The following is a 12,643-nucleotide window of genomic DNA, read 5'->3' on the forward strand; positions in this document are numbered from 1 at the left end:
ATCCCAAGTCATAGCAGAATAATGAGAAGGAAAAACTCACCAGTACCACTGGACAGATTGTGGTGGGTGGTAAAATATGGTCCTTCAAAGGTCCGCAGTCACATTCAGGTTTCAGATGAGAAGCACATTTATTATGCAGCTAGGGAAGGAGAAAGAGGAAACTATCATTTTGCATAACAACAGCAAACATGAAGCAGATTCTACTTCACCTGAGATGCAGCAAATACATTCAAAGAATTACAAGAACAAACAAATGGGATCATAAAGGGACTCCTACGACATCTGTTCTTATACAGTCTGCCTTAAATAAACTGAGCAGCAACCTCCGTGACCCAGCCTATATATTTTCTAATTCTCAGAAATGTTTATATTAGAAATGTCCTTTAGGTTTTTCCCCTGAAAAGCCTGATTCCTTTGACAAACACACATTATCATCCATTACAATCCTTCCTATGCTTATCTGTTAGCATAATCTTGAAACCACTGTGCACTGTGGCTGCTTTTTTTTTTTGACCCTCCTGTTTTCTCAAAGTCATTCCAAAGTGCACAGCTCAGTATGGGGCATAATTGATCCCATCATTAGTTTTAACTTTCTAATTCAATATGTAAATGTAACCAGAGATTCATCTCAGTGGGAGCAGGATATAAATATAAGAAGATGATTATGATTATAAAAATTTATCTTTATATTGTATTTATCAGCTCTACATTAAGTAAGTGTATAATCATAAGTGTAATTTACTTCTCAACATGTATGAATTTAAACTGATATTTTTATCAAACCTGGCCACAAGTTGAAATTAAGGTATTATATTATGGTATATTAAATAAGTGATTTTTTTTTAATTGAGGTGATAATTCTTATTGGAGCCATATAGAATTGTTAAGGTAATAGTTGTTTAAAGGACCTATGGATGCCTTTATCCCCTACTCCCTATCAATGGAATATGAAATAGTCATGCAAAAAATAATGTATTCTATTGCAATTATAATAAAACAGATTTGTACTATAGAAAATGCTATTTGTGTTATTAATTTTAATTTTATTTATTTTTTAAATTTTATTTTATTTTTAAACTTTACATAATACAATTTTAATTTTTAATCTTTTATAACATGTATGAAAGATTTGCACATCGCAATTAGGCATCCTTGAAAATAAAGCTTTACTTTAAGAAAAAAAAAAAAGTTACAGATGTTAATAAAATAACATGTTTTGTTCAGAACCAAAAAGGAGCAGACTTATTTTTCAGTTCTGAACCAAAAGCTACCCATTTAAATCTTGGTTATATTAATTTCCCACACAAGCCTACCTTTGTAACAGTTCATTAACAACCAAGCACAGGATCTAATGAGAGTAGACGTGCTGCTGGCGATAAGAGCTCACCTGAGTAGTTCACTACCGAAGGGGTATTTCTGTTGTCCTTGGATCTAAAACATCTATCATGGTAACGTCCTGCCTTGGAATTAAGGCTACTTGTACTATAATTAACTCACACTAGGCCACAGTACATGAAATAAAAATACCTTTACACATTCATCCATAATTAGCAGTTTTGCTTCTCAGTGACATGTAAACTCCTTATTAAAAAAGTGGTTTCATCTTACCAGGCATTGCTTTGTCAAGAGGCAAGGGGAATTCAAGATAAAGAAGCACTTGGAGCCATATGCAAAATAGAACTAAATTAACAGGCAATCATCTGGCAAATGGAAATGCATAGTTTCCACAAAATAAAATTAGTGACTGGTTTAAATATATTATTAATATATTAGACTTCATCAATTTTCTCAGAATAAATCATGACCCTGAAATTTGGGATTCAGACCAAACAGATTATCAAGTGTTGCAGGTTAAATTGAGTCTTTCCCCAATTAATGTCCTGAATTCTAGTATCTGTACAACATGCACTCATTGAGAACTAAAATCTTTGTAGGCATATTCAAGTTCAATTGAAGTTACACTGAAATAGCTTGGAGTTTAATCCAATGACCGGCTTTCTTATGAGAAGAGAGACATCTGGATATAAAGAGACAGACGTGGAGGCAAGAGGTCATTGACAACAGAAGCAGGGATTTGGTGATGAAGCCAAAGGCCAGGGACCACCGATGATTGGGGCCCACTCTCAGAATCAGCAAAAGCTGAGGGTGGATTCTTCACTACAGCCTTCAGAGGGAGCGTGGCCCGCTAACATCTTGATCTTGGGTTTCTAGCCTCTAGAACTATGAAAGGATAACTTTCTGCTCTCATTTTGTAGTGTTTCATTATGGTGGCCCTTGGAAAGGAATGTACCAATTGCTACGAAAACTGAACCAAAAATCAAAGTCAGGCTGTGTGTCTTGAAGGCTCTTTTGTACTGTGGTGTCACAGAGAAAAAGCTTCTGCTTTTCCATCCTGCACTACCTATTTAAAACTGACAATGCAAGACTCTAAGATAAAATTTCTGTGTGCACAGAGTGAGAAAAAACTGAATTTTCATGCTTGCAGTGACTGAAGTTTTACATGCAACTCTGAAGGACAGAGAGACAGGATACTGAGATCTTGCCAGCATTGACCACCTACACAAGCTCAGCAGCTCAGCCTCCACCCTGCCTCCATCCCATGCATTTCTAACAATCTGCAACTGATATGGGAAGGGATGACTAACCTCTCTATACAGTTATTTGAGGGTTACCAGATGTAATAAAAGACGCAAAAATAAAATGAATTTAATGACAGCTTTTTGGTATTTAAGCTAGTTTTCCAGCAAAACAAACAAGGAACTGAGCACTCAGAAAGAATTACAAAGTTGTTAAGCCAAACAGAATATCTGGAGTACCTCTTCATATTGAGGTTTGAGGGTTTCAGAGCATAGGTACCGAAACGGGTCCTATGAAACACTGCTCCCGGCATGTGTGCTGCGTGCTAAGTCACTTCAGTCATGTCTGACTCTTGCAACCCATGGACTGTAGCCCACCAGGCTCTTCTGTCCATGGGGATTCTGTCCAGGCAAGAATACTGCAGTGGGTTGCCATGCCCTCCTCCATGGGATCTTCCCAATCCAGAGATCAAACCCACATCTCTTATGTCTCCTGCACTGCCAAGTGGGTTCTTTACCACTACCATCACCTGGGAAGCCCTGGCTTCCCTGCAGAGCTACATGAAATCAGCACGGCACTGCCCTTTGATTGCCATGTGGTCCCAGGTGGCTATGAGACAGAGTCTTGCAGGAACAGAAGCATGTAGCAGGATCCACAAAGACGTCAGTAACCATATCATCGTCAGTGAAACAGGAAGACACAGTGCAAGAAAATTCTCCTCCTTAAGAAGTCTGTATTAACTAATAACGTATAAGGTACCTTACACTTCGCTTAAGACTGGAATCTGGCAGCTGCTAAATATGTGTGGGTGTCCATCAACATCATGACATTATTTGTAGCTGGAAGTATCAAAGCTGAGGACACCACATTGGAAAATCCTGATTTTTCCACAGTGTGTATAGCAGGGCTACCGCACTGAACATATTGTTCATAAACATACTTGAAGACGAACTATAAAATATGAAGAACAATGAGAAAATGCTTATGGTTCCCAAGACTATCAGGATTAAAAGTGTATTTCATTTTTGCTGTGAAGTTAAAACTTTGCAACAAATGAAGTCTATTTAAAAAATAGGAAATACCAACAAAATAGAAACCATATAATAGAATTTAAAAGCCACTAGCCCAAAAGTATTTCAGGTTATTGGTAATGTTTTGTTTCTCCATCAGGTGTTAGCTACACATGGTGCTCATTTGTGCAAAATTCACTGAGCTCTCTCCCTGGGATATTTATAATTTTCTATATGTATGATATGTTTTAAATAAAAATGTAAAAAGGAATAAAGTGAGTATAATCAGTAATAATAACAAGTAGCTTAAACTCATCACCATGCCATTTTACAGAAAAAAAAAAAAAAGTCAAAGCTGAGTCCTTGTCAGTGATGGTAAGATACTGAAGTCTGACAATTCTCTTAAAGATAACCCAGATTGTAAATCAACAAAACAGAGAAAAAGACTCATCAAGAAGAGCAATAAACTAGACCATTAATGAGTGCTGCCTCTTAAATGGACTGGCCAATGGAGCCCCAGAGTAAAGAAATTGTTACCTTTTAAACAGTGTTTTTATTTTTGTTCACAGTTACCTTTGCATTTTTAGACTAAGGCATAGAAATCATCAGGTCATATTTTTTATTATATGTACAGAAACTTCCATTTCTGTGTAAGGGTATCAGTATCATAGCTAGAAAATTCATAAAATATAAACCAGCTATTTCTGGAAGTGAATTAAACACTTGGAAATAATTTAAGAGTTTACAACATTTCTAATAGCACTTAATTTAGAGCCAGATCTGTGTTTATTGAAAAAAGCTGTCTCAATTTAGGAAGAAAAAGAAAATGTGTGAATAAGCTTGTGTGTATGTGTGTATATATGTATATGTGTTTATGGGATGGAGTTGAGAAAAGAGTGATGGTGTTGTACTGAGAAAAAACAGAATCTAAAAAGTTGAAAGGAAGAAAAATAGGAAATAAATTTCTATAAGAATTTGGAAGAAAAAGAAATAGTTTTTCTGCAGAAAAATGAAGTGACCAGATTAGAGAAATATTTGTTGATTTATATGTATTTTTGTCTCTAACATTTTTCCATTTCAGGTGCTGTGTTAACGCCGGCATTTGCTAAAGCATGAATCTTTATATTGTTAAGTCATTAGAAACCTTTAAATATTATTGCTAGGAGTTGACTATTTTAAAAGAAGTAGTAGTCCTACATGATACCAAAAGTCAATAATCTATAGCCACAATATAGGCTTGCTTTTGCCAAGCTCAAATGAAAAGTATCCACCGATACTGTGAGTCCTGCCTGACCATGAACATTTTACCACAACCAGGAGCAAATGACAACCTATTTTAATAGAATGTCCAGAAAATGCTTTCAGGGTAGAAATCAACAGGTATAAAGAGTGAGATCTTTTTTGTAAAAAAAATTATTTTTAATTGAAGAATGATTACAATATTCTGATGGTTTTTGCCATATATCAACAAAAGTCAGTCATATAGCTATACATATGCCCCTCCCTCTTAACCTCCCTTCTATCTCCCTCCCCATCCCACCCACCTAGGCTGTCATAGAGCACGAGCTTTGGGTTTCCTGTGTCATACAGAAAATTCCCACTGGCTATCTATTTCACAGACGGTAATATATACATTTCAATGCTACTCTCTCAAATCATCCCACCTTCTCCCGCACCTACTGTGTTCTCTATGTCTGCCTCTCCATTGTTGCCCTGTAGATAGGTTCATCAGCACCATCTTTCTAGATTCCATGCTGCTAAGCTGCTGCTAAGTCACTTCAGTCGTGTCCGACTCTGTGCGACCCCATAGACAGCAGCCCACCAGGCTCTGCCGTCCCTGGGATTCTCCAGGCGAGAACACTGGAGTGGGTTGCCATTTCCTTCTCCACTGCGTGAAAGTGAAAAGTGCAAGTGAAGTCGCTCAGTCGCGACCGACTCGTAGCAACCCCATGGACTGTAGCCTACCAGGTTCCTCCACCCATGGGATTTTCTAGGTAAGAGTACGGAAGTGGGGTGCCATTGCCTTCTCTGTCCTAGATTCCATATATATGCATTAATAAATGATATTTCTCTTTCTCTTTCTGATTTACTTCACCCTGTTTAATAGGCTCTAGGTCTGTCCATCTCATTATAACCAACTCAAATACATTCCTTTTTATTCAGTTCAGTTCAGTCACTCAATCATGTCTGACTCTTTGCGACCCCATAAATTGCAGCACGCCAGGCCTCCCTGTCCATCACCATCTCCCAGGGTTCACTCAAACTCATGTCCATCGAGTAGGTGATGCCATCCAGCCATCTAGTCCTCTGTCGTCCCCTTCTCCTCCTGCCCCCAATCCCTCCCAGCATCAGAGACTTCTCCAATGAGTCAACTCTTCGCATGAGGTGACCAAAGTACTGGAGTTTCAGCTTTAGCATCATTCCTTCCAAAGAACACCCAGGGCTGATCTCCTTTAGGATGGACAGGTTGGATCTCCTCGCAGTCCAAGGGACTCTCAAGAATCTTCTCTAACACCACAGTTCAAAAGCACCAATTCTTCGGCGCTTGGCTTTCTTCAGAGTCCAACTCTCACATCCATACATGACCACTGGAAAAACCAAAGCCTTGACTAATGGACCTTTGTTGGCAAAGTAATGTCTCTGCTTTTCAATATGCTATCTAGGTTGGTCATAACTTTTCTTTCAAGGAGTAAGCATCTTTTAATTTCATGGCTGCAGTCACCATCTGCAGTGATTTTGGAGCCCAGAAAAATAAAGTCTGACACTGTTTCCACTGTTTCCCCATCTATTTGCCATGAAGTGATGGGACAAGATGCCATGATCTTCATTTTCTGAATGTTGAGCTTTTAGCCAACTTTTCATTGTGTATATGTACCATAACTTCTTTATCCATTCATCTATCGGTTCACATCGAGATGGCTTCCATGTGTTAGCTATTCTGGTTTCCTCAGGGTATATGCCTAGTAGTAGAATTTCTGGGTCATATGGTAGTTTTATTCATAGATTTTGAAGGAATTTCCATACTGTTCTCCATAGTGGCTGTATCAATTTGCATTCCCATCAACAGGACAAGAAGGTTCCCTTTTCTCCATACCCTTTCCAAGATTTATTGTTTGTAGATTTTTGATCATGGCCCTTCTGACCCGTGTGAGGGGATGCCTCACTATAATTTGGATTTGCATCTCTCTAATAGTAGTGATTAAACAGTGACATCTTAAGGATCAGAGAATGTCAGCAAGAGGAGGAAAAAAGAAGCAATGAGGACATTCAGCCCAGCTGATTGAATTGCAAGCACAGGGAAGTAGCTGCCTAAATGTTAGAAGGAAGTTTATATTGTTCTTTCTTAGGATTTTCCTGTTTTCATTTTTAAGTGGTGAGACTTACAAAAGGAGATAAAACTCAGTTCTAAGCGCCTAACTTTCTTATCTAAATGATGGCAAAATTCTGTAACATCAAGAATCCACAGGTTCTGAATAAAATGGTGGCTGGTGGCTCAGACTGTAAAAATCTGCCTGCAGTGTGGAAGACCTGGGTTTGATCCTTGGGTTGGGAAGATCCCCTGAAGAAGAAAATGGCCACATACTCCAATTCATCCCTGGAGAATTCCATGGACAGAAGGGCCTCACAGTGTACAGTCCCTGGGGTTGCAAAGTGTCGGATGCTACTGAGCGACTAATACTTTTTTATATCTTTAAGTATTTGTATACACACACTTGTATACCTGATGTATATTTGAGGATTACAGGATTTAAAAAAAAAAAACAATTTAAGTCATACATTTAAAATTCACTATTTAGCAGTAAGAAGAAAAGGATATCTGTCATGAAAGTGAAATTGTTGAGGATATCCTCTATATTCGGCACTGAATCAAGATTTAGGGTGATTAGGGTGATCCAAGGTATATATTGGATCTGGAGCTGGATAAGACTGTGATCGAGCAGTGTAGACAATGATAGCATGCAGACATGACAGTTCTAGACAGCATTTCAGTCTTCCTTTGGTATGGAATAAAAGTTTGGAAAGTATTCAGAAAAAGTAAACATATAGTGTCAAGGAAAATCTCAAGGGAAATACGGAACTTAATTTGGTTCTTGAAGTGTAGTTAGAATTTGAGTTGGGTGCATTCGGGACAATCGGAGTGAGCAAGGGACTTCCCTGGTGGTCCAGTGGTTAAAATCCACCAATGTAGGGGACACGGGTTCAGTCACTGGTTCGGGAGGACCCCACATGCCATGGGGCAACTAAGCCCATGTGCCGTAACTACTGAAGCCCACTCATCCTAGGGCCTGTGCTCTGCAACAAGAAAAGCCACAGCAGTGAGAAGCCCGAACATGGCAACTAGAGAGTGGCCTTTGCTTGCCGCAACTAGCGAAAGCCCACATGTGGCAATCAAGACCCAAAACACAGAAAAATAAACAAATAAAATTTTTAACAATTCTAAAAGATAAAATAAAGCAAGGTGAGCTAAATAACAAGGGTGAAGCATGGCTTTCCCTGGGAACTGTCCACAGACAAACTCAACTTATAGCAGGGTCTGGGCATGGAGGGGAATATTACATACGTCATGTGCTTAGGCTTGGCTCTCATATTTGGGGAAATGAAAACCAGGTTGAGGTGGGAAGAAGTGAGGGCTGCATTTATTTTCACAGAACTATTATGGGTTGCCAAAGGTGGCATATGATAACAAAACAGTATTTTCAGAAGTTGATTCTGGAGGTGGTTTGCAGCCTGTGTTATAGGAAAAGTACCTTCTGTTAGGGAGGTAAGCCAAGATTTCTGACTCTAATCTAGTTAAGAGGTGCTAAGAGCTTGCACTTGGGCTGTGAATGGTGAAGACAAAAACCAAATCTGAGAGAGATATTTTAAGGAGGAAACTTAGAGGCTCAGTGATAGGTTGAATATATGAGACAGAGGTGAAAGACAAGGATAAGAGATTGACTTCCAGCTCTATTTCCAATCATTGCAAGCATGATGTTACTATGTTTCATAGAAGAGAGTTTGTGAATATAAATAAATCAGCTTAGTCTAGGCTTTAGTGATATTCAGGACCACATGTTTCTGAATGCTTTTAGAACATGCAGGTGTTATTCTTAGACTGGGAAATTAGAGTTCCTTCCAGAAGGGAGAGAGAAGGTTTGAGTAACATTCATGGAGTACCCTCTGTGAGCCAGAGGTTGGGCTTTGTGCCTCCACATGACAATTTACCTGGGCTTCCCAGGTGGTACTAGTGGTAAAGAATCTGCCTCCCAATGCAAGAGACGCAAGGCATGTGGGTTCAATCCCTGGATTGAGAAGATTCCCCTGGAAGAGGACATGGCAACCCACTCTAGTATTCTTGCCTGAAGAATTCCATCAACAGAGGAGTGTGGTAGGCTACAGTCCATGGGGTCTCAAAGAGTCAGACACAACTGAGCATGCACACACACACACACACACATGGCATTTTACCTAGCCTTCACTGTGAAAGTAATTGTCGATCACTAAGCACTAGGCACTTCCCTGGTGGCTCAGGCGGTAAAGTGTCTGCCTACAACACTGGAGACGCGGGTTCAATCCCTGGGTAGGGAAGATCTCCTGGAGAAGGAAATGGTAACCCACTCCACTATTCTTGCCTGGAGAATCCCATGGACCAAGAAGCCTGGTAGGCTACAGGCCATGGGTTCGCTAAGAGTCAGACACAACTGAGTGACTTCACTTTGAAGCACTAGTATGGGCTTCCCAAGTGGAGTTAGAAGTAAAGAACATGCCTGCCAATGCAGGAGACTTAAGAGACTCAGGTTTGATCCCTGGGTCAGGAATATCCTCTGGGGAAGGAAATGGCAACCCACTGTGGTACTGTTGCATGAAGAATCCCATGGACAGAGGATCCTGATGGGCTACCGTCCACGGGATCGCAAAGAGTCAGACACAACTGAATCGACTTAGCACACATGCAAGCATTATTATGTATGAGATTCTGCATTAAACATATTTATACAGATTTTTTTTAATTCATTTAATTTTTATAAAAAAATGTCTTACAAGATAGGTATCATTATATCCATTTTGACAATTCAGAAACTGGCCAAAGCTTGTATATACTTTGTCCAAGATTATACAACTACTGCCTTAGTTGTTGAACAGAAACACTTATAGAATATGGTTGGTCTAACTTATGACTAAATTAAGACACAAGCAATTGCCAAAGCCCTAGGTTTAAAGGAAGTGATAGCATTTGTAAAACCACTGAAATGAAAGCAGGTTTCATTCTCTTTGTTTCTCTCTACAATCTATTCCATGCAGACTCCATTCAGACAGGCCTCCCTAACACTCAGCTCTGATGGTGCATATCCCATCACTTTCACAGCTTCTGCTAGCTCTTTACTATATTTATAGCACTTTCTGGGAAGCATAAAGACGTAAGAAAGTACATTCAGTTTGTTTAAAGGCAAGCAGGGGACTTCCCTGGTGGTCCAGTGGCTAAGACTCTATGTTCCCAAGGCAGGAGGCCCCCGGTTCAACCCCTGGTCAGAGAAGTAGATCACACGTGCTGCAACTAAAGGACCCATGTGCCCCAACTAAGAGTCGGCGCAGCCAAATACATAAATAAATATTTTTTAAAAATAAAGGTTATCAGGAGTGTGTCAGTCAAGACCAGATCAACTTTAAACTGAATTCTTCATACAATAGTTCAAGAACGAAGTATAGATCATACTAAATATAGAAATGGTCAGAGGTAGATATCTTCTATTTAACCTAGGCAGATAATCAATAAATTAATAAATATATTCATAAAATTGCTTAACGTTAAAATGCCAAAAGAGTACAGAAGCTGAAGCTACGTATAAGAAGCTTATATATATGTGTGTGTATGTGTGTGTGTGTACATATATATGTATTCTTCTGGAAACATGAGAACTTTTTTTTTTAATTTTGAGTTTTGTTTCATGAACCAAACACTCACAGAACCCTGGAGATCATGGTTTATAGCAAATAAAGCTGAAGTTAGCCAGAAGCCTCAGGTCTTGGGAAAGTTTAGTAAGCTAAGAAGCACCCTGAGAAGCTCCATTTCTCTCTGACTCTGCATTAAACCCTTCCGTGCTCATGCTCTGAGTAGAAGGTGGGATTTGAAGACATTTATAGCTTATAAAGTGCTTTGTTGTAGTGACAAAAGAGTCATCTTCAGGTTCACATTGACCTTAAGAGGAAGATGTTAGGGTCATGTTGTCTGAACTGAACTGCACCTGAAATCCTCAGATTATACAAGCAGAATTTATTCAGACACAGTGTCTTCTTTCCTATAAAAAGAAAGGCCTAATTTCTTATAAGACTAGGATCAGGATCAAGACCAAAAATAAGTGTATAACTGGAGATTTATGGGGCTAGAAATGTAAATTTTCAGTGTCAGAACCAAGAAACAAAAGAAAACAAGAAAAGCAAAATGGAATATAAAACAAGATAAACATTTCAAGATGCTTTGATTATCACTAAGACACTATTAGCAATGGTAACTCTGAGGAGAGTCATTCCCATAGAATGAAAAAGGCAGAAGATATTAAATACGGGAAAGAGAAGAGGAGTCAAATAAAGAAACTTAAAATCTCTAAAAGCTTTTATATCAGGAAAGGAGGCAGTGCATAATTTTATAGTGTTCACATTTTAAATACACAATTTAAAAAATCCTGCAATGTTCACTGCAGCACTGTTTGCAATAGCCAGGACACGGAAGCAACCTAAGTGTCTATCAACATGGGAATGTGTAAAGAAGATGTGGGCCATGTAGACAATGGAATACTACTCAGCCATAAAAAGGAGTGAAATTGTGCCATTTGCCAAGACGTGGATGGACCTAGAGACTGTCATACAGACTAAAATGAGTCAGAAAGAGAAAACCAAACGTTGTATATTAACACAAATACACGGTGGGACAGATGGACTTATGAGCAAAGAAGGAATAGAGACACAGACATAGAGAACAAATGTATGGATACCAAGAAGGGAGGGATGGGGAACACGTGTATACCTGTGGCAGATTCATGCTGATATATGGCAGAACCAATACAATATTGTAAAGTTAAAAAATAAAATAAAAAAAAGAAGGGAAGGGTAGGTGGAATGGATTGGGAGATAGGAACTGACATATATACACTGCTGCTGCTGCTAAGTTGCTTCAGTCGTGTCCGACTCTGTGCGACCCCATAGATGGCAGCCCACCAGGCTCCCCCACCCCTGGGATTCTCCAGGCAAGAACACTGGAGTGGGTTGCCATTTCCTTCTCCAATGCATGAAATGGAAAAGTGAAAGTGAAGTTGCTCAGTTGTGTCTGACTCTTAGCGACCCCATGGACTGCAGCCCACCAGGCTCCTCCATCCATGGGATTTTCCAGGCAAGAGTACTGGAGTGGGGTGCCATTGCCTTCTCCGATATATGCACTACCATATATAAAATAGACAACTAATGATAACCAACTACATAGAACAGGGAACTCTACTCAGTGCTCTGTGGTGACCTAAATGAAAAAGAAATCCAAAAAAGAGGGACTGTATGTATACATAGAGCTGATTCACTTTGCTGTACAGCAGAGACTACTAACACAGCATTTTAATGCAACTATACTTCAATAAAAAAAAAGAAATTGAAAATGGGAAAAAAAAAAAACACATTTGAAATGTATTAATGATGGGAAATAACTTGAAATACAAGGAAGAAACAAATTCTGATATTCTCCAAATTCAGTTTGCAGTAAAATAAAGATATAACTAACAAAAATGTACTCCGTGGGGAAAATAAGAGGAATAGAGTTATATAAGATCTGAAACAAAAATTAAATTTTGTATAGACGCTTAGAAAAGAAAACTAATATTTTAATGAGCACAAGGTTTTTAATAAATAAAATAGGTATGGTTTTCTTAAAACTGAGAAATCAATGTGTTTAAGTAATTCACATGTATAGTTTAAATCATTGTTAGAGGTTTTATTATAATACCCAATCACTTCAAAAAAATAAAACTGTCTTTCAAAATTGAGGAAATTTCAAATGTAAATATAATTTAACTGAGTAATAGCTGAAAATGATT

The 12,643-nt window shown here is 38.7% G+C and overlaps 1 protein-coding gene across 7 annotated transcripts in view; it reads right to left on the reverse strand.

Moving 5' to 3' along the window:
• DGKB (diacylglycerol kinase beta) overlaps positions 1-12,643 on the reverse strand; it is an 869,212-nt gene that overhangs the window by 580,248 nt on the left and 276,321 nt on the right. For all 7 annotated transcript variants that reach the window (XM_061413599.1, XM_061413603.1, XM_061413600.1 and 4 more), the window contains one exon: positions 41-139. In XM_061413599.1, coding sequence (XP_061269583.1) covers positions 41-139 — 99 coding nt within the window. The remainder of the gene's footprint in view (positions 1-40; positions 140-12,643) is intronic.

The sequence above is a fragment of the Bos javanicus genome, chromosome 4 (assembly GCF_032452875.1).
Source record: "Bos javanicus breed banteng chromosome 4, ARS-OSU_banteng_1.0, whole genome shotgun sequence".
Classification (NCBI taxonomy): domain Eukaryota; kingdom Metazoa; phylum Chordata; class Mammalia; order Artiodactyla; family Bovidae; genus Bos; species Bos javanicus.